Consider the following 22649-nt stretch of genomic DNA (forward strand, 5'->3'; position numbering starts at 1 on the left):
CAAATGGAACTTGGCCTTGTTGTTGTTGTGGTTGGTGAATGAATGGCCTAGACATGTCTAATGGTGCTTGCATGTTCTCATGATGCACATTTGGATGAAGGATACCTTGTTGGTCTATGTGACCAAGGTCCTCTACATGTTCTTCATTATGGCCTTCCATTGATGTAAAGGATTGGGTAAAACTAGAACTTCCTCTTCCCCTAGGATTTCTAACTACGGATTCAAGATGCAAATCAAAGGGGACAAGAGTTGGTCTTAGTGATCTACGACCATGCATGCACAATGTAAAAACACACAAACACAATGAATGAACAAGCACTTCGACTTCACAACAATTCAATGAAACTTCCTCCACAAACACTTAACCCATGCTCTTATGCTTTAACAAAAATGATGCAAAGAACAATTAAGAATGCCTCCACGCGAGGCTCACGATTTATCTAAGAATTTAAAAACAACAAGCCTCCACGTGGGCCGACGATTTAACTAAGGGATTGAGTAAGAAAAAGTTCACAAAGGTCCTTTAGCACTTCAACTCCAAATTTATAGCTTAGCTAAGCAAATTTTTTAAATTTTTAGCATTTTTCCTTGCTTGCTTAGCTCCTTTGTTTGGTGGCTCATTTGCTTGCCTCTTAGCTCAATGCTCCTTGTCAAAGATGAACAAACACAATAAGTAACAAAAGAAAAATAAAAACAAAGTAAGGACTCGATCAAAAAAGCACTAATTCCTAATGAATTCCACAAATACGACGTTGCCTAATCCCCAGCAACGGCGCCAAAAACTGTGGTGTGTCACCGCACCATAAGCTTAAGAGTGTGCATTAAGGGGAGGGCCAAGTTTTACATTTATAGAAGCCACTACTACATTCACTAAAAATATAGTTAGGGTGAGTAGGGATCGTCCCAAGGGATTGGAGTCGAATTTGGTTGTGGAATCGCTATTAGGGTTAGTAGGTCGAGTGATCAAACAAATGGTTGGTTGGTTGATTAAACTAGAGAGTAATTTAAACTAAATAATTGAATGCAATAAAGAGTAAGTAAGAGAGAGAGAGATCTTGGGGTTTAGAGATCACCACCAAGCAATACTTTTCTACACCCTTAACAAGTGACTAATGAGAAAAATGTGTGTTGCAATATTGATGTGTGTGTTTGTTGGGTTGATTCAATGAGCAAGGGTGACCAATTAAGCATATATTGTCTAAACAACATGTGAAAAACACAATATATCAAACAATTAAGTATATATTGTCTAAATAGCATGTGAAAAGCACAATATATCTAGCAAGTCATTAATCCTTTCATTAAGGTCACAAACCAAATACACTACAAGGTTAGAGGCATATGCTACTTGCATTCAAAAGTATGGAATATCAAACAACAAGTATGGATTGTCCTCCCATCTAACAACTATGCTACCACTACACTTCAATTAAGCTAATGACATGAAATTAAACTAATTAAGCTAAGGGAGAGGCACAATCCATCAAGAAATGAGCATGCACCATCTAGAAAATTACAAGGGTATTCCATTAAGCACATTGTTTTGACAATCTCTAGATCTATGGCATTAATATACATAGACATGCATCAATAACACAAGAAATACATCTTGATTTTGTGTATTATTGAGGGATTAGTGTTGCAATACATGTTTTGACACTTATATATATATATATATATATATATATATATATATATATATATATATATATATATATATATATAAGTGTCAAAACATGTATTGCAACACTAATCCCTCAATAATACACAAAATCAAGATGTAGAAAGCATGCTTGGGGCTAACTCTAGCCCCAAGAGGATGTCTAGCCACTCATGGTAGTGCTTCTCCAACCCTCAAGGGCTAACTCCATGGTAGAGATTTGCTCCTTGGTTAATGAAGAGTCTCCAATGGTGTCTCTAGCCTCCTCCTTTTCTAAGCTTGCTCTCCAAGAGTTCTTACAAGGTATGAGATGATATGATGTGATATGGTATAAAAAGTAATCATTATCCTTATATAGGTAGGTCAAATGATACCCAAAATGAGCTGGGGTCATGCACAAAATATTCCCCAATAATTGGATAAAGGATAACTTTCAATGAGCTAGAAATTTAACTTTTTCGCACTGGAGGAAGTTCGATCGATTGAACCTTAGACTTGGATCGATCAAACATGGCTGAGATCTATTGAACTGAAGTTGGATCGATCCTCAATGGCGGCGCTTTTTGGATAAAGACAAATCTGAGATATTTTGAAGATATTTTTGGAAAAAGGACAAAAGTGGTTGGTAGGGTGGTACAACTAGATAAGATCAATCATTTCGATAAGGACAAGGTAGTTCAATCGATCGAAGAACGATGTTAGATCGATCGAACTTTTGAGATCTCTTAAAATGTCATCATGGCTCTGATCCATCTTGAAGTGCTGAGATAGATCATGTTGGATCGATCGAACTTTGATCTGAGATCGATTGAAGATGTTGATTTCCACCTTTTTCTTCCTTTTGCTTCCACTTGGCTCCTTTCTTTGATTCATCCCAAAACTGCTTCATTTCTGCTCTTATTTGACTGAGTTAGCTTATTTTCGGGATAAGTGCCTGAAAATGGAAATAATACGAAATCAATCTAAGACGGTAAAGTACGATAGATAAAGATACTAGAATGCCTAAGCTTAAGGGGTTTAAATACGCACTTTTCAGCGCTCATCACAATATTGGTACCTCTTTTGTGAGAATGAGCTTAATGTTTGTGGGTATCATTTCTAGAAACCTTCACGAGACTTCACTCATCCACTAGGGGTAACCTAGGGGTTTAAAAGGCTTGTTGTATGTGCTAAATGCAATCGTGTTCCCTACGAAAGTGGCGTTATCCATTTATTGCTTTCTAGACCGTAGTTGTTTAGTTGTTCATTTCATTCCTTTACTTTGTAATTCATTGCTAGGGACTAGCAATATTTAAATGTGGGGGTGTGATGAGAGCTGAAAAGTGCGCATTTAAACCCCCTAAGCTTAGGTATTCTAGGACCTTTATCTATCTTACTTTTCCATTTTAGACTAATTTCATGTTATTGCCCTTTTTAGGTGCTTATCCCAAAAATAAATCAATTCAGCCAAATAAGAGCATAAAAGAAGTTAACTCAAGCTGAATGGAAGAAATGAGCAAAGTGTGGAAATTCACAAAGTTCGATCGATCTCAAGAATACTTCGATCGATCTGGGGTTCATCGATCTAGACACTTCAAGATGGATCCAAGCTTTTGTCCTTATCCAAAAGAATCCAACAAGTTCGATCGATCCAACCTTTCTTCGATCGATCGAAGTGATTCGATCTTATCCTATCTTATCCACACCTACCACCCCACCTACCACTTTTGTCTTCTTCCCAAAATATTCCAAAATATCTCAGAGATTTGTCTTTATTCAAAAATGCGCGGATAAGGATGATCGATCTCTGTGGCATTCGATGGATCTCAGCCAAGTTCGATTGATCTCACCATAGTTTGATCGATCAAACTTCCTCAAGTCCGAAAAAAGACAAATTCTAGCTCATTAAAAGTTGGCTCAAGGTGCAATCATTGGAGGGACCTTGGTGCACGAGCTTAGACCATTGGGTGTGACACTTGACCTACCTATATAAGGATTTAGAGCCATTTTTAGAGCATGATTCATATTATTCATCATTTTTTTCATATCTTGGAGAGGAGGCTAGAGACTAGAGAGCTTTTCACACATCTTTAGGAGTTCTTCCATTCTTCTAGGGTTTCCATCAATAAGGAGGTCATGCCTACCATGGAGATAGCCCTTAAGGGTTGGATGACTACTTCAATGAGTGGCTAGACATCTACTTGGGGATAGAGTAACCCCTAAGTTTGCTTCCTAGACTTAGTGCTTTGTATATTTTTGGGGATTTATTTGTAACAAATGTTTTGATCTTGGATTTATATATATCTTGTGGTTTCTACTTGATGTGTATAGATTAATGCTTTCAATTGATTATCTACTTCTAACCATATGTCTATGTATGCTAGAATGGATGATTCATGTGCTTTTCTCTAGATTTAGTGGAATTTATGCATGTCTATGTGTATGGATGAAGTTAATCTAGAGATGGTCAAAACATAGTGCTTAATTGAACACTCTTGCAATTTATTTGATGGTTCACACTTGTTTTTTGATGGATTGTGCCACACATTTAGCTTACTTAGTTTAATTTTCATGTCTTTGTGTAGAAGTAGTGTAGTTGCTTTAGATTCATAGATAGGTAGACAATCTATTATTGTTCCTTAGTGTTCCATACTTTGGAATGCAAGTGATATATGTTTCTAGAGAGTAATGTGTGCATAAATTGTGGTTTCATTGAATGGATTTTGGTCTCTTTTGATAGGTTGTACTTTCCATATGAATCGGCTTGACAATCTATACTTATTTGCCATCCATGCCTAGTTTCAATTAATGTCACACACACATACAAGTTATAATTCAATTTCCCCATTTATATACAATTGCTAATGTCTAGTGAAGTCAAGCTTAGTAGTGAGCTCTAGTACCCCAAGTTCTCTCCTCCATATCTTTTTCTCTATCTTCTACAATCATTGTGTTTTGTTTACTTTAATTTCAATTGCATTGTAGTTTAATTAATCAACCAACCATCTTTTGATCACTCGACCTACTAATCCTATACATTGTTTCCATTTAAAACACGCACCACAATCCCTTGGGACGATTCCTACTCACCCTAACTATATTTTTAGTTAAAGGTATTAGTGGCTTTTATAAATTTAAAACTTGGCCACATTGCACACTCACATTCTTAGTCCACATTGTTCAAGCGTTAGTGTGGTGACACACCAGGCCGCCAAGAACACCACCGCTCCATTAAGTGGAAACAACACCTCCACGGGACCAATGACCCGTAGCAAAGCAATGGCAACCACTTCTTTGGCACAGAAGCCAAGCACAGTGCGTGTCAACTCCACTAAGCCTGTGAATGCAAAGGCTCAACCATTCATCACCCTTGAATCATTGAGAACTATAAAGATCAACCCCACGAGCCTTGAGGAGGACATCGCTGGTATGGAAGACTTCTCTCCAAGAAGTATGTCACTACATTTATCTCGATCAGTTCCAGATTCCAATTCAAGCACGGGCTCACACTCAGCCTCATCCCCGGTATCTCCAAGAGGTGTGACTTCACCAAGGTATGCTGATTCTCTGATTGCTTCACATTCAACTTACATGCAAGTCATGATGGCCGACACAACATTGGTAGAGGAACAACTTGCGACTATGGCCCGTGCTATTGAGAAACTCACCAAGACTGTGGAAGATAAAGACTTGCAGATTGCTTCATTAATGAATAAGCTTGAAGTACAAAAGTCTGCCGAGTCAAGTCAAGGACCCACGCACGCTCCTGGTTTCACGCCACGCAACCATGGCAAACAAGACTCACCATGCAACCACATCTGAACAAGGGGCAAACCTTTGTTGGTATCTTTGATGTATATTTTTGACTCTGGACTTTATTTTATGTATGTCAGAACCAATCCGATGGCGAGGTTTCAAGTTCTTAATAGAAAAGAAATCTTACGAAGAAAACCATAGAATCCATCCCTATGATGATAACGTGCGAATCGGAGCATGAATTCGTCAAGCACATCTTCGGTGTCATGGGCAACATCACGAACTTTCTCAACCCATGCTTGGAGTTGTGGGTCAATATCTTATTTTTCATCAGCTACTCTGAGGAAAGCCCTCATGCTCACTAATTCATCTATGATGGACTCAGCTTCTTCCCTTAATCCTCCCAAGAGGCTTAACTCTTGTTGAAGGAAGATGGTCAAGTGATTGAGTAGAAATTCTAGTGCACTCTCAGCCATTCTCTCTGATCTTCTTAATTTCTATCAAGAGAGACAATAGATCGGTTACAAGAGTCCCCAATCTTGGTATGAATTTTAGTAAGTAAAAGCCAGAAGGAATTTCAGATAATTTGCTAGCAAATTATGATAACAGACAGCTTTGTTAAAGAAAAAGCTAGAGGTATGCTAAATGCCAATGAATCTAGCAATAACTTTTCAACGAAAGCAAAAAAATATTTGAATGTGGTAGTTATCATACCCTCTATTGTTTAATGAAAGAAAATATTTGAATTTTAGTTATCATACCCTCTAGCAAATTATGATAACAGACAGCTTTGTTAAAGAAAAAGCTAGAGGTATGCTAAATGCCAATGAATCTAGCAATAACTTTTCAACGAAAGCAAAAAAATATTTGAATGTGGTAGTTATCATACCCTCTATTGTTTAATGAAAGAAAATATTTGAATTTTAGTTATCATACCCTCTATTGTTAATTTAATGAAATTGGTAGGTAAACTTAGTTGTCCTCATTATTTAAACACTCTTGTTAGGTTGTTGGTAGAATAAGTTATTCAAATACGAAAGGAATCGTTGAATTTTGGTGCTTTTGTGGTGTTCTTGAAGGTTTCATATTTGGCAATGTTACAATTATGAAATAATTTTATAATCAACCAATTAATTTGAAAAGAAAGTTATATATATAATTATTGGTAAAGTAAAAATGGAAGAGAGATTTAGATTAAAACAATATTTCTTGTCATGTCATGAAAACCTTTTCTTTCTTTTCTATAACTATATACGTAGTATTATTTTCTGTGGTATTGGTACTATGGAATAAAGGCTACGTAGAGAGAGGAATGGTAAGGGTAAGGAATGGTAAAACAGTGAAACTTTTAAAAAATGGAACAAAATATTAAGGGTAAATTAGACCTCCTTTGAGATCTGAATAAATTGCACATAGGATGTCAGTGTGTAATTTACCAAATATTAATCTATGGAAAATATGGATCATCGTCAGATTTAAATGAAAATCAATTAGCCGTTGCCTTGTTAAAAAAAAAAAAAAAAAAAAAAAAAAAAAAAAATTAATTAATTAAATGAATAAATAAGAATATCTAGAGAATAATTCCTCAATTTTAAAGTCACTAATAGGTGAAATCCAAAACTTTAATTATTGTAAGCGCAATAAAAGTGAAATATATTATTTAGGCACCATGTTTTACTGTAATATATTGCACGAAAAATAAACAATAAAAAACGATTAATACTAAAGCTTATTGTTACATTTTATTTATTTTCTTTTCTTAACACCACAACTTAACACCGCATATTTAATTTTTTTTTCTTAATTTGAAAATAAAATTGCAAAAAAATGAAAATGAAAATTTAAAATACCAATAAAGACCCAAACGAAACTACGTAGTGGTCTATGACCCAAATTTGGTTTATTAGTTAGAACCACAAGCTGAATATAACTATAGGGAATGTGGGAGGAAGGAGTCGTAACAATGAGGTGGTCATTGACACCGCGATTACAATGTGTTTTTTGTTTGGCTGGCAGAATATGTTATACAAGTAAAGATAATATTTATAAAATTATGTATCAAAGGGGGGGTGACACATGGATAATTTATTCTACAAAATGACAGCTTATTTCATGAATTTAACAATTACTTTGCAACGAAAGCAAAAGAATATTTGAACACAGTGGATTTTAGAACTAATATTTTATAAAATTATGATGAAGATAATCAATATTGAAGCTCCATTGGGTCACTCTTTAAATTCGCCTCACAAATCCAGAGCTAGGCACTAATAAGAAGCAGTAAGAAACAACATTGCCTCAAATATTCATCCAATTAACACACGCGATGACCCTTTCTGCAATAAAATCAATCATTTCTTCATTTCATAACACTCCAAGTGAACTATGATAAACATAACTATATGATTTTCATAATGATCATGTGTGTATGTAGCTGCAGACTACTATCATAGTGACATTAGACAAGCTTCAATTATTCTCATTAAACAAGCATTTCCTTTCATTAAACAAGCATTTCCTTGTTTTAACTTTTAAATAAGAAAATTAATATGCTATAGCAAATTATTATTTCATTTTTTCCTTGTGACCAATGTTACACAATAATACATAAACTTAATTACTTAAATAATGAAAAAGAAAAACCAAATCAATAATCCTACAAAAATAAAAGAAAAGAAAAGAAAATATTAGGTACCCTTAGCAAAGATGTCAACTTTGCCTGAATGATGGTAAGCCTTCAAAGGTACAATTCTAACGGAATATTGAAGGGATTGAAATGGATCGTCCATTAACTTGATAAACCAAAACTGCAATCTAGCTAGTAGATTGCTTTAATATGGATTATTAATTTTGTGATTTTTTATCACTGAGATTTCTTACATATAAATATGGTGTGTTTTTTCGGTTACTTCCTTTACATTATTGATTGATGGTTTGGGTGAATTTATGATCATAGTTGTTAAATAACTCAAAATTTTAAGAAAGAATACTTATTTTAAAAGCTAAATGTAACTTGTTGGGATTCGTTTTTCACATCTACACCCACCCATTAGATGTTGGATTTTTTTTTCATTTGAAGTTCGGATTTAAGTAGTGTGTGGAAGGACTTCTTGATACCTCGAGGTGAAACAAATTACATATCACCAGCTGATTTAAGGGTACTTATACTCCGCTTAATGTACATTCGTGAAGCTCTTAATTTGCCTTAATGCATGAGAAATGAGAATTCTTGTAACAAAAAGTTTGAATGTGCATTCTACACCCTTGTATACTTTCTCGTTACAAAGATGCCGATTTAGGTAGTGTTTGGATGAGCCTTTGCAAAGGCAATGTGGTGGAAGTTTTGGGACCTCCCAACATCAAACAATGGTAAGTCTGATATTTTTGGTGCTCGAAAGCTTCAATGTAATTTGAGTTCCAAATTCAATTTTTGGATACTTGTAATATACCTGGGAATTTCTTCCGATCATTCCACTACATTTAATTACGAAAAATTAACAATAAGTTTTAATTGTCATCTTCGAATACTCGAATTGATATTAAGAAAAATTGATCAAAAATCACTATTCACAAAACTACAACTATTTATAGAGGAAACCTTATAAATTTACCATTACGAAAAATTAACAATAAGTTTTAGGGTTAAGTGCATTAAACCCCCCTGAACTTTCTTCTTTTTTCTAAAAAACCCTCTAAACTATCATTTAGACACTTAACCCCTAAACTATTCATTTTGTTGCAAAATTTCCCATTTCATTAATCTTCTGTATAATTGCTAACGGACACAAGTCAGGTGGGCAAACAATTTTTTGAAAAATATAATTTTACCCTTTATGACCCGTTAACAAAGGTCAACCCGTTTAACCCATTTTTCTCTTTCCATCTTCAATACAGATACGCTGTACTTGGAACCTTCCATGGTTGTATCATTGTAAATCAAATTGCATTTTAATAGTATTAAGAAAGATCTAATATTTAGTAAAAATAAATAAACGAGAAAAGCCAAAATCCAATCTCTTTGAGTTAGCATCCCCCTCTCTGTCTCATTATATATACACATATAATACATTTAGGCTCTGTTCTTCATCACCTTCCTCTGAACCCACTTCCCACTCCGACATTATCCTCGTCTCTCGCATCCTCACCCGCCTCTTTTGTATTCAATCATCTTCGCTTTTACTCCCATCTTCCAATCCAACTCCAAAATAAAAATATTGGATTTTTTTTTTTTAAATTCACAAAAATTTATAGAAAATTTCAAGAATTGGTTTGAATTTTGGATCAAAAGTCAGACTTCTGGAGTGTGAATAAAGGGTGTTTAGAGAATTTTTAGTTAGGGTTTTACAGAATAGGATTAATCGTGATTCAGATGAAGAATTATTGTGTGTGGTAATTGGAAAGAGTAATAAATTTGTGTTGTCGATTTTCTATTGGCTGTGGAGACACCAGGGGCCACATTAACGTTTGAAACTTAAAACACAATGAAATGTCGTCATTCTATTATGGGCAAAAAGGTAAATGTCATTTTTTTTTTTGGTTAAACGTTGGTTGACGGGATTGTCCTTATTTGCAACAATATTATAATTTAGAGGTTATTTTTAGTTCAGATGAATTTATTGCAATTGGCTCAAGGTTTAGGGAGATTTTATGCACTTAACCTTAAGTTTTAAATCACCAAATTAGAGGACCCACCAAAAGTGGGAACATTTGACTCTGAATTGACCCTAAACAAAAATTACTTGAAATTAGGTGACTATAAAAAAAATTAGTTAAAATCAATTGAGACTGCCTAATTTGGAATTTCAAAATAGCTCTAATCTGGTAAATGAGATGGACAAATATTCTAGAGCTTGTTTCATGTTTTTCGTTCAATCTTATAGGTCTTGTGAACCTGAACTTTGAACTAAATTGCAATAGTTTTGGAACCTTGACTTCTCAATCTCCATGTCTCTAACGTCACTTGTTCGGTATCAAAATGCCTTCTCCTTGAAGGGCTCCTCCAAACACTACCTTGCCTTAATCAATGAACAACAAAGACAAAAACTGGAACCTTCTGCTATATTGTTCAACATTTTTGTATCCAGATTACACAAAATTGGACAACATTACAAAAAAAAAAAATGGGGGCTTAAAACTAAATTTCCCTAAATTTCAATAATAATAATAATAAAAAAATCCAATTCCATATTTCCACCACAACATAAATAATAGTTTGTTATGGTTGGATTAAATACAACACATGTAACAATATATGTAATATGTGGGTATTGATAATCAAGTAATATTTTAATGAAACTTAATTATGCACTTGTGTATTTTGTACATCAAGTAATCTTTTAATGTAATTTAATTATGCACCTGTGTTGCACTTTCTATGTTTTTTAGTTTTTTAAAAAAATTCCCTTTACCTAAGGAATTTGCTATCGCATTTACTTTCACGTGACTTTCTTTAACCTGCCTGTGGCATTCACATCAGAACTGGCCAGAAAAACGCTAAATCTTCATTGAGAACTTGAAGAAGATAATCAATCTATAATATCATAACAAACTCAGGATAAGTCATAATCTTCGGAATTTGTGTAAGTATTACCTTGTTTTAATTTTTAAATAAGAAAATCAATATGCTGTAACAAATTATTATTATTTTTTTTAACCAATGTAACATAATATACAACAACTTAAATCACTTACAAAAGGGAAAAAGAAAAAACAAATCAGTTATCCTTAAAAAATAAAATAAAAGAAAATATTAGGTGACTGTTCAAGAAAGTATTAATGATCTCAATTTTGCAAGGACTCTTCTCCCTCTCTCTCTCTCTCTCTCTCTCTAGATTATCTCCAACCCAACGACTATCCAGGAAAGTTCAAGAAATCTGAATATTGGGGATGTGTGCTATTTTCCAATAATCCCCACCCTGTTTGTGTGGATCCAATGTCATATTCAAGAGCTCAAGGGATTTAAGGTTGGTTAGATTTTCAATGCCAGTGGGTACCTCTTCCACCAACTCACAGTTCCCAATAGTTAGCTTTTCAAGATGAGGCAATGATCCCTTCTCCATTCTCACCCACCTCAATCCTTCTAAGCTGTAAAGCTCCAATATCTTAAGCTTCTGAAACCCTGTCGATTTGATACACATTTCCTCCCCTCGGTAAGCCTTAAAAAGTACAATTTCTATCAGAATGGGCAAATCTTGAAGGGATTGCAATGGATCATCCCTTAACTTGCTATACCCAAGCCGCAATCTCACCAGGTTATGAAGAGAAGTAATCCAATGCGGCAAATTTTCTAAACGAGTCGTTGAAGAGACCGAGGAGGAGAAGGCAATTGTTGTATATCAATAATCTCTTTCGTTTCTACAGAACCTACGTTCAATGATTGAAGGTTACTCAACTTTTCAATAGAGGAGCACAAAGCCTTCCCATCCTCCCTTCTTAACTCCCTAACCCCCAATCTCCTCAGCTGGGTTAGTCTCCCCAGCTCTCCCATTACAATTCTACTATTGTCATGGTTCGCTTCAATATAACTAAGTTTTTGTAAGGAAGACAAGCCTTGTATTCCCACTATTGTTTTAAAGCCATTTATATAAAAAAAATTTGTAGCGGTACACCAAGAGATGACGAAGACGCTGGAGCTTTAAGATCTGAACAGGCAACTCAGTTACATTGGTGTTTTTGAGATCCAAAGTTTCAAGGTTTTCAAGCTTACCTATGGATTTCGGAAGCGTTTCAACCTCTGTTCTCCTCAAGCTTAAATACCTGAGATGAAATAGTTTGCCAACTTCATTTGGAAGTATCTTCAAAGAAGCACCCCTCAGGTCCAAAACCTTCAACAACCTAACCCCACCATTGAATAATATAGGATTCAACGACTTGGATATAGGTTCTTCCACCGAAAACATGAGCAATGAACGGAGTTGAGAAAAACGATTTGTATGCTTCAAGTTCCCCAAGGTATACTGAATTGATAGGCGGCGAACTTTTTCCGGCCATGTTGTGCTTCTTTTGCTTACTATGGCAGCAATGTTTTGTTCTCTTGACTTTGAAATAATTACTTCATGGAAAAGGTCATGGATTCGAAACTCTCTAAGCCTTCCAACACCATCTATCTTTGCCACTTGGACCAAACTTCTATTAATAAGCTCATTGAGATAGCCTTCAGCAACTTCTTCCATTGTCATTCCCCCTATCTCTTTCACAAATCCTTCTGCGATCCACAGTCGAATCACTCTCATGCGCTCAATCTCGTAATCCTCAGGGAATAAACCCAAGTACAAGAAGCATATTTTTAGATAGTAAGGCAAATCATAGTAACTCAGAGAGAGTATATTTTTCATACTCTCAAGTTTGTCGTGGACTTCTAACTGAGCATCACCAAGCCTGCGGTAAAACAATTCCCAATCATGCACTCTACTTTTGTCTTTCGTAGCCAAAACACCACTAATTGCCACAACCGCAAGTGGCAAGCCCTCACACTTTTGTAAGATACTTCATGAGAGTTCCTCTAAATGTTGAGGGCAGTGGTTGCCTTGGAATGTCTTCCTACAGAACAGAGTCCAAGACTCTTTTGGGGACAGTGGTTTCATAGTATAGTTGTGATCAAGAGATTCTACGCAAGACGTAGAAGCTACACCAACAATACGGGTCGTGAGCAGTATTCGGCTGCCACTATTGTTGTCAGGGAATGCATATTTCAAAGCATCCCATGCATTTATGCTCCAGACATCATCTAAAACAAGCACGTACCTTCTCTGTTGGAGGAAATCTTTAATTTTTGCTTTCAAGTCATTGATGTCCATGGTTTCCAAACTTTGAGGGGCCTGTTGCTTGGCTTCATCGAAGAGTCTTCGAACTACGTCTTTGAGAAGCTCTCTGAGATGAAATGATTGAGAAACAGTGATCCAAGCATGACATTGGAAACGATTCTTCACCCCCATATCATCATAGGCTTTCTTTACTAGGGTGGTTTTTCCCATACCCCCCATCCCCACCACCGAAACGACTCTGAGTCTTGGACTGTCATCCAGAAACCACCCAATCAGGTGTTTCTTGGGCCCATCCATGCCAACAAGCTCAGCCTCTTCTAGTAGAAGTGCATCACCTCGACGATCATACCATGTGTTGTCAACGGTGGAGCTTGATCCATGCTCTGAGATACTAAATCCATCACGGTATCTTTGATGTATATTTTCGACTCTGGACTTTATTTTACGTATCTCAGAACCAATTCGATGGCGAGCTTTCAAGTTCTTAATAGAAAAAGAAATCTTACCAAGAAAACCATAGAATCCATCCCCATGATGATAACGTGCGAAGCGGAGCATGAATTCGTCAAGCACATCTTCGGTGTGATAGGCAACATCACGAACTTTCTCAACCCATGCTTGGAGCTGTGGGTCAATATCTTGTTTTTCATCAGCTACTCTGAGGAAAGCCCTCATGCTCACCAATTCATCTCTGATGGACTCAGCTTCTTCCCTTATTCCTCCCAAGAGGCTTGACTCTTGTTGAATGAAGATGGTCAAGTGATTGAGCAGAAATTCTACTACGCTCTCATCCATTCTATCAAGAGAACAAAAGATCGATTGAGAAGGAATTTCCAACAATTTCCCAATTGTGTGGGAAGACTTTCTTTGGAATAAAAAGTGGAAAGGGCACCGAGTCTGAAAGACAACTATGACAAAAGACAGCTTTGTGAAAGAAAAAGCAAGAGGATGAAGCTGACTGAAATGTATTTAATTAAATGATGAAGTGTAGTAGTGGTAATTACTAAATGAGCCCTTCTATAACTCAATTAGCATAAAATTTGGACAATCTTGATAGGACATTGTTTGGACAATTGATTTAGAGCAGTGGGACTAATTTCATGGTTTTGTGTCGGTAGAAGTAGATGGATCGGATCGTGGGGACCAGCAATTGGTGATTTTGAGCTGGAATCAATTTTAAGTGGATGTATCAATTCCATTGTACAAAAACATTGAAACCTTGATTACACCGTAACTGATTCAAAAAAATATTGCTTTGAATTTATTTTTCTCAAAACTCCATTAATAAAGACATTATATCAAATAATTGTCTTCTATGATTATTAATCATTGCATAACAGTTTTTATTTTTTGAATTTTTGGAAACAAATTTTTAGAAACTCAACCAAGACTATGCATTTAAATAAACATGATTAAGAAGGCTAAGCATTAAATTTGTCTATATGGGTGGTCGTGACTTGTGAGAAAATATTCTTCAACCTCCCAAAATGATTGACGATAGTTCGAAAAATTATACACGATGATTGAAGTAGTAAGTGAATCACAAAAACAAACAGTGGACCTCTATAGCTTAACATCGCTTAGGACTAGAGATTGCATTGGAATTGCTGAGTACTTGCCAAGTGTCGGCAGAACACCCATAAAACAACTGTTTTTCATCTTGAGCTCCAACGTAAAATATTTATTTTTCTTTTATATATATATTTTTATATTTTGTAAAGAACTAGGTCGAAGTTCCGATCGAGTCTATCGGATGGAGCATATAAAATAATTTATTAAAAATTAATAAATAAATTATTTTAATTAAATTTTAATATTTTTTTATTCGTAAATATTTTACGACAACCAAACACTTTCCAAACAAAAAATAACACCTTGATGATTACCAAACATGCACAACACTGTCAATGCGAGATATCACACATAATGATAGGTTTGAAATCAGACCTCTAATCAAATGGCCGATACCTATCTTTTTTTTTTTTTTTTTTTGTACGAAATATGTAGCTTAATTAACATTACTAAGGACAATCACTCAATCAGTGTTTTGAATTGGGTGGACAATTGCTTTAGACTGGACTAATATCATCAACTTGTGCCATTGAAAATAGATGGATTGGGACCAATTTGTGTAGGTGGAAATAGATGATTTTGGAATTCTGAGAGCACACCAATGTTGACCCAGCACTCTCACACTATCTTTCGTCTTGAGTTACAATAACACCCTTTTACAATACCAAATTATCAATCAACATGCACATGATGAACGACGCAGGTGATCCTTCCTATATTTGAAGCAGTCACGTGTGTGAGGGATTGCAACTGGTCCTAATAATTATAATTTAATAATTATTTTTTCAAATATCACAACTATACTTTTCAGTTATGATAATTGATAAGAGCTTTTTGTAATCCCTTTTTTCAATTAACATTTTTGAATTTTTTTTTTTTTTTTTTTGTTAACCCCTCTTTTTCTCTCTCTTCCTGTCTCTCAACTCTTTCTATACTTTGTATAAACTTTCTTTTCTCTCTCTTATTAGGGTTTGAAATTGTTCTTTGTAAATAATAATACAAGATCCCACAACTGAAGAAATAATAGAATTGAACGATGTAACTCATCTTGTTAGTATGGAAAACATTGAATAACAATTAAAACTTCATGAACCTTTAAACTCCTTGATAATAGTAATGGAAATGGTAAAATTTGAGTTTAAGTTTAGAATTTTTTTCCCCATGCGATTAATAATGTTTAATTTGGAAGATGATGCGAATGGAATTTTATTTTTAATTTTTCTTTTCTATTTTATACTTTGAATTTTTTTTTATGTGATTTTTAAAAACTAATTTGGAATTTCTTTGAATCTTTAATTTCACCTTGTTGATAAATAAAATTACAAGAACATGAATTTTGTGGAAAAAAAAAAAAAAAAATGGTGTTGATATACAGTTATGAATTTTGTTGAAAAGTTATTACACTCTCAGCCATTCTCTCTTATCTTCTTAATTTCAATAGCCAAACTCTCCAATCTCTCGGTATGAAAGTTAATAAAAAAAGGAGAAAAATCAGCTTAAAACAAGAGTATGAATCTGTCATATATTTATATGAAATTCAGGAGAAAAGTCAAATACCACACAATTAAAGTCTAGTCTAGTCCGTTAGTGCCATTATCATCTTTTGGGCCTACAATGTCCTTCGACGTTGCAATCAAGTTGAAAATGAGAATTAGTAAGAAATTTGCCAGTCGGTTGGATGGAAATTTGAAGATGACAATTAGCAGCCTCCCTCTCTGACACCGACTTTTTTCTTTTTCTTTTTTCTTTTTTTTTTTTTTTTTTTTGATTTTTTTTCATCATGACTATTCTATTCAATTGTTTTTCATCCCTTAAATTTTTACTATCAATTAACATGCATAAGATGATAGCTTCAAATCGGATGGTTCAATTTTTTTAATTATTTTTCTCAAATTTTATCAATTTTAATTTGAGGAGGCCCGAGATGACATGGGCCGGATATGACTTGCAAACGCGACATCCGGTCCGTACAGATGGGTCAGGCCCATAGAAAGACACTGCCATATGGGCCGAACACGAATAAGCCCATCAAAGATGACCAGGACTCATGGAGGAACGGGCCTAGATCCAGCAGTCCATCAACATTTGTAAATATCTATAAATAGGAGAAGTAATGGAAAGAAGGGGGAGATATTTTTTTGGTTGAAATACAAGAATTCTAGAGAGAGAAAGAGGGAAGGAATTTTTTGTATCTTCAATTGGCGCCGTCTGTGGGAATCATGGAAGATTGGTTGATCAATGATTAATATCGCGTGGATTCAGACCAATTCGGGTGATCGAGACTCGATCTTTGGGAGTTGGATCCAGATCTGAGCGATTGTGACCTACTCTGGAGGAATTTTAGTTCCTGTAGCTTTGGCAGAAGTGGCTTCAGATCTACGCAACAACGAGTTGTTCGATTGTGGCAGGATCTGATGGATTTAGAATTCGGACAATTCAGATCTCGTCAACCGTGAGCATAATTCGGAGAATTCGAAACCAGATCTGAAAAATTCCCACTCACGAAGCTCGGATCTACTCGCGAACTTGAGATTAATGCCTTTACTCCGTTCAAGAATAATGATAGGTGAAAGCTCCAATCCGATGGAGGCTGTCCAGCAAACAAAGCTTGAGGAGTTGATGAACTTGATCGAGGCTCTCAAAAAAGAGAATGCAGAATTGAAAGCTGGAATGCAACATCAGCAAATGCCCGCGGTTTCGCGTCCACCTCCGGCCGGAGAAGGAGGTGTTCAATCTAATATCGCGCATTAAGGCGAGCAGAACGAGAACAGTCAGTCAGCTCTCCACCGTGATGAAAGAAGGATGGATGATTTACCGCCAAATGCTCGTCGAGTTGAGGATCACGAAGGATCGACTCACGTTGATCCGCGACATGAGCAGATCAGACAGAACGAAGCCATGACCTTAGATCCGCATTGGGAAAGGTTCAACCGAGAGGAGGTGATAGAGGTTGATCGCCGCCAAGTTGCGTCGCCTTGGCAAAGAGAGCTCATAGAGGAACGGTCGTTCGATCCGTCCTACCGGCCCTCCATGGCTACAATCACTCATCGCGGTTCGGAGAGCAAAACCGTAGCCCACAGAGCTACCACTGGGCGCCAAAGAGAGAATGAAGCGCTCCGATCCGCAGCTCGAACGGTTGATTCACCATTCACTGACGAGATCCTGAATGCCCCGCATCCAAGGAAGTTTGCTATACCAGTATTTATTCTGTTTGACAGAACAACCGATCCGATCGATCATGTGTACCATATCCAGTTGAAGATGGCCCTGAATACGGAAAACGATGCTTTAATGTGCAAATGTTTCCCTACAAGCCTAGCTGGACCGGCGCTCAGCTGGTTCAAGAACTTGCCTAAGAGTTCCATTGGTAGCTTCCGAGATCTGTGCGATCGGTTCATAAGTCAGTACTATGGGAACAAGCGTCCGCCAAAGGACATCTCAAGCCTATTCACAATGAGACAGCACAAAGATGAACGTCTCCAGGCTTTTCTCACCAGGTTTAATCTCACTAAGAGTATGGTGATCGAATGCCACCCTTCTACATCGGTTCAAGCCTTTAAGTTAGCTATGACACGTGGCACTCCGTTCCATACCAGTCTGGTAGTGAACACGCCGACGACTTTGGATGAACTCAATGAAAGAGCCGACGGCTTTGTGCGCCTAGAAGAAGAGGAGGCAGCCAATGCTCGGACAGCGTCGCTCGTGTCGACCGAGGAAAAGTCCAAGGCAAAGATCAGGCAGAAGCAGGCTCAGCCGCAGCGTCAGACCTCCTGGAAGGCAGAAAAGAGGTCCAGGGAGGAAGAGCTGATCACTCCGCTGAAGGTCACTCTGGCGAGGCTATATCAGGAGAACAAAGATAAGTTTCATCCACCACTGCCAATTAGGTAACCCCTCGAACAGAGGGATCAGACTAAACATTATGCTTTCCATTCCGATTTCGGTCATTAGACTAATGAATGTAGGAATTTGAGAAGGCAAGTGGAGATGTTGATAGCTAGAGGGGAGTTCGCGGGTTATGTTCAAGGCTCGGCGACAGAGCAGAATCGACCGATAGAACAAGTAAAAAGGAGCCATAAACAAAGCTCCCACAATTCAGAACCAGTTCGTATAATCAATGCTATCCACGGTCGACCCGAGCCCAGCGAAGATTCAGATGAGCTGCTCCGAGCGCGTCTACGGCAGGCGCAGATGAAGAAAAGGGTCAGCAGTGTGAATACTCTACACCAGCAGATCACATCGATACAGATAAAGTTCGACAGGACAGAACTGCAGCTTGTTCAAATCCCCCATGAAGACCCGTTGGTAGTCAGTTTGACAGTGGCGGACTGCCTGGTGCGCAGAGTTCTGATCGATCCCGGGAGCAGTGCGAATGTCATGCCGAGGGACACATTTAATCGGCTCGAGATTGAACCAGAGAGGCTCAAGCCCACTGGAAATCCCTTGTTAGGATTCGATGGCAAGAGGGTGGAGCCCGTCGAAATGGTAAAAGTAGAAGTTCAAGCTGCAGAACGAGCTCTTATGGAAACTTTTGTGGTTGTAGAGATTCACCCATCGTAGAATCTCCTGATGGGAAGAGGATGGATTCACAGAGTCCAAGGAGTACCCTCAACTTTGCATCAGGTCATGAGGTGCCTCGGACCCGATGGAAATAAGGTAATAGACATTCGGGGATCAGGTTGCAGCCAAAGAGTGCTATTCCGTCACACTAAAGTATGCTGGGAAAGGGAAAGCGCCCGTCCGACCGACAAGCCCCAGATAGCAATTACAGGAACCTCCGCCCAAGCAGAACAGGGTGGAGGAGTCAGTTGACTTGACCGAAGAGCCCCTTCTGGATGTGCAGATCGATCAGTCCAGGCCAGAACGAACTACCAGAGTAGGAATAAAACTGACCAGGGAAGAGCGGCAAGAGCTAGCTGACTTCTTGTCTCACAATGCCGATGTATTTGCATGGAGTCACCTAGACATGCCTAGAATTAATCCCTCCGTATCCTGTCATTCTTTGAATGTCAATCCCAATTTCAAACCAGTAAAACAGAAGCAACGAAGATTTGCTCCAGAACGCAACCAAATCATAGCCGAGGAAGTTGATAGGCTGCTTGATGCGGGATTTATCAGAGAAGTACACTACCCTGATTGGTTGTCCAACGTCGTTGTCGTGCAGAAGAAGAATGGGAAATGGCGAGTATGCATTGATTTCACCAATTTGAACAAAGCCTGTCCGAAGGATAGCTTCCCGCTGCCAAAGATTGATCAAATTGTGGATGCTACCACCGGGTATGAACGCTTAACCTTTCTGGACGCTTATTCAGGTTATAATCAGATCCCTATGGACCCGGCAGATGAAGAAAAAACTTCTTTTGTAACCGAGCGAGGGACATACTGCTACAAAGTTATGCCTTTCAGACTAAAGAACGCGGGAGCAACTTATCAAAGACTTGTTAGCAAAATTTTCAAGGATCAAATAGGAAAGATTGTGGAAGCCTATATTGATGATATGGTGGTAAAGAGTAGGAAGAAGAATGATCATCTAAAACATCTGCAAGATATATTTGATGTGCTGAGGCGATATGGGATGAGGCTCAATCCAACCAAGTGCTTATTCGGTGTGAGTTCCGGTCAGTTTTTGGGACACGTGGTCAACCGCAGAGGCATCGAAGTTAGCCCCGCTCAAGCAGAGGCTTTGATTAAGAATGCCAAGCCAAAGACAATCAGAGAGGTGCAAGCCCTCATAGGACGAATAGCTGTATTAAGTCGATTCATTTCAAAATTGTCAGACCACTGCAAGCCGTTCTTTGACACGATTCGGAGTCATGGAAGACAGGTCTGGGGAGATGAGCAACGATAAGCATTGACCCATTTGAAGGAATATATGCAGAATCCACCAGTCCTGTCAGCCCCGGATCTAGAAGAAAAGTTATTTTTGTATCTTGGAGTATCTAGTGTTGCGACAAGTGCCGTTCTGATTCGTTGCAAGGAAGGCGTGCAACACCCGGTATTTTATGTCAGTAAAACAATGACCGAGGCAGAACAAAAATACTCGAAGGCCGAACGGGTGATACTTGCACTGGTAAACGTAAAAAGAAAGTTGAGGCATTATTTCGAATCCCACCCTATAACTGTTCTAACAACTTTTCCAATCAGAGTGCTTATGCACAAGCCAGAACTCTCGGGCAGAATGACAAAGTGGGCCATAGAGTTAAGTTCATTTGACATAACATATGAGCCGAGAACAGCTGTCAAAGGACAAGCGGTAGCCGATTTCCTGCTAGAATGTGACTCTGAAGATACGGAAGAAGACCTTAGGTGAGGCTCTTGGAAACTTTATGTGGATGGCTCCTCTAACCAGATGGGGGCTGGAATTGGGGTTAAACTGCAAACCCCAGAGGGTACTTATTTGAGTCAAGCACTCAGACTTGAGTTCCGAGCCACCAATAATGAAGCGGAATACGAGGCGTTGCTGAATAGGTTAAAGTTGGCCAGAGAGCTACAGGTCAGAAGTTTGACTGTTTATAGTGACTCACAGTTGATTGTTCGGCAGGTAAATGGTGAGTACGCGACCAAGGATGACATGATGGAGGCATATCGTTCTGCCGTTCTGCATAAAGCCAAGGACTTTGCGAAGATTGAATTCATACAGTTACCGAGGGAACAGAACGCAGATGCGGACCGGTTAGCATGTAGTGCTTCGAGTTCCGGTGAAACATTAGCGAGGGTGATTCCAGTAGGAATATTGACCCAGCCATCTATTTTCGAAGAACCTTTGGACTCTGACCCTTGGCAAGTCAACGTCATACCGTATGAACCGAGTTGGATTGACCCCATCATTACTTATATTCGAGATGGCGTTTTGCCTATGTAAAGGGATGAAGCTAGGAAACTCAAAAAGAATGCTGCAAAATACGCCATCGTGCATAACCAGCTGTACAAAAGATCCTACTCTGGCCCATACTTGAAGTGTGTCACCCCCGCAGAGTCGCAGCAGGTATTGCGAGCTATTCATGAAGGTGTGTATGGCAATCATTCTGGGGGAAGATCGTTAGCGCATAAAGCAATGACACAAGGGTATTTCTGGCCGAACATGTCAAGAGATGCGGAGGAGTTCTCTCGAAGGTGCGATAAATGCCAACGATATGGACCATTGATCCACCAACCACCTGAGGAATTGCACGTAATGGCCTCGACATGGCCTTTCGTGCAATGGGGGATGGATGTGGTCGGTCCTCTGCCAACGGCAAGAGCTCAGAACAAGTATGTGTTACTGGCCACGGATTACTTCACTAAGTGGGTGGAAGCAGAACCATATCCTAGCGTGACTCAGACTCATGTGAGACGATTTATTTGGAACAATATTATCTGCCGTTTCGGCGTTCCAAGATCAATAGTCATGGATAATGGCACGAACCTCGACAGCAAGCAAGTAAGAGAGCTGCTGGAGGAGTATGGAATTAACCAGAAGTTGGCTGCAGTAAGTCATCCTCAGGCCAATGGACAAGCAGAAATTACAAACAGAACCATTTTCGCCTGCATTAAGAAGAAGTTGGAGGACCATAAAGGGAAGTGGTTGGATGAGCTCCCGAACGTCCTATGGGCTTACAGAACCACCCCAAGGCGGCCGACTGGGGAGAGCCCGTTTGCAATGGCATATGGTACCGAGGTAGTTATACCGGTTGAGCACTTGGTCCCAACTATCAGAAGCTTAGCATGGAGTTGAGATCAGAACGACAAGATGTTAAGATTGAACCTCGATATGATAGACGAAAGGAGGGACGCTGCAGCAATAAGGTTAGCATCATACCAGCAAGTATTGGCGAATAGTCACAACAAAAGAGTGAAACACAGAGATTTTGCCCCTGGCGATCTGGTTCTGAAAAGAAAGGTGGGGATAGTCAAAAAAATGATGCCACCCTGGGAAGGCCCAT

At 38.1% G+C, this 22649-nt stretch overlaps 2 protein-coding genes across 2 annotated transcripts; both read right to left on the reverse strand.

The window, feature by feature from the left end:
* Positions 1–11098: 11098 nt before the first annotated feature.
* On the reverse strand, positions 11099–14160 carry LOC132303607 (disease resistance protein RPM1-like). Its single transcript, XM_059800942.1, has one exon. The coding sequence runs from the start codon at positions 13951–13953 to the stop codon at positions 12883–12885; it is 1071 nt and encodes a 356-aa protein (XP_059656925.1). The 5' UTR covers positions 13954–14160; the 3' UTR covers positions 11099–12882.
* Positions 11260–12729, reverse strand: LOC132305148 (disease resistance protein RPM1-like). Its single transcript, XM_059802830.1, has 3 exons — positions 12002–12729; positions 11704–11919; positions 11260–11620 (listed from the first exon to the last, which is right to left on the reverse strand). Exons 1-3 carry the CDS (start codon positions 12727–12729, stop codon positions 11260–11262), a joined length of 1305 nt encoding a protein of 434 aa, XP_059658813.1.
* Positions 14161–22649: the final 8489 nt, after the last annotated feature.

This window comes from Cornus florida, unplaced genomic scaffold, assembly GCF_030987335.1.
Source record: "Cornus florida cultivar Cherokee Brave unplaced genomic scaffold, ASM3098733v1 CherokeeBrave_3.0.0_Hap2_Chr04, whole genome shotgun sequence".
Taxonomy (NCBI): domain Eukaryota; kingdom Viridiplantae; phylum Streptophyta; class Magnoliopsida; order Cornales; family Cornaceae; genus Cornus; species Cornus florida.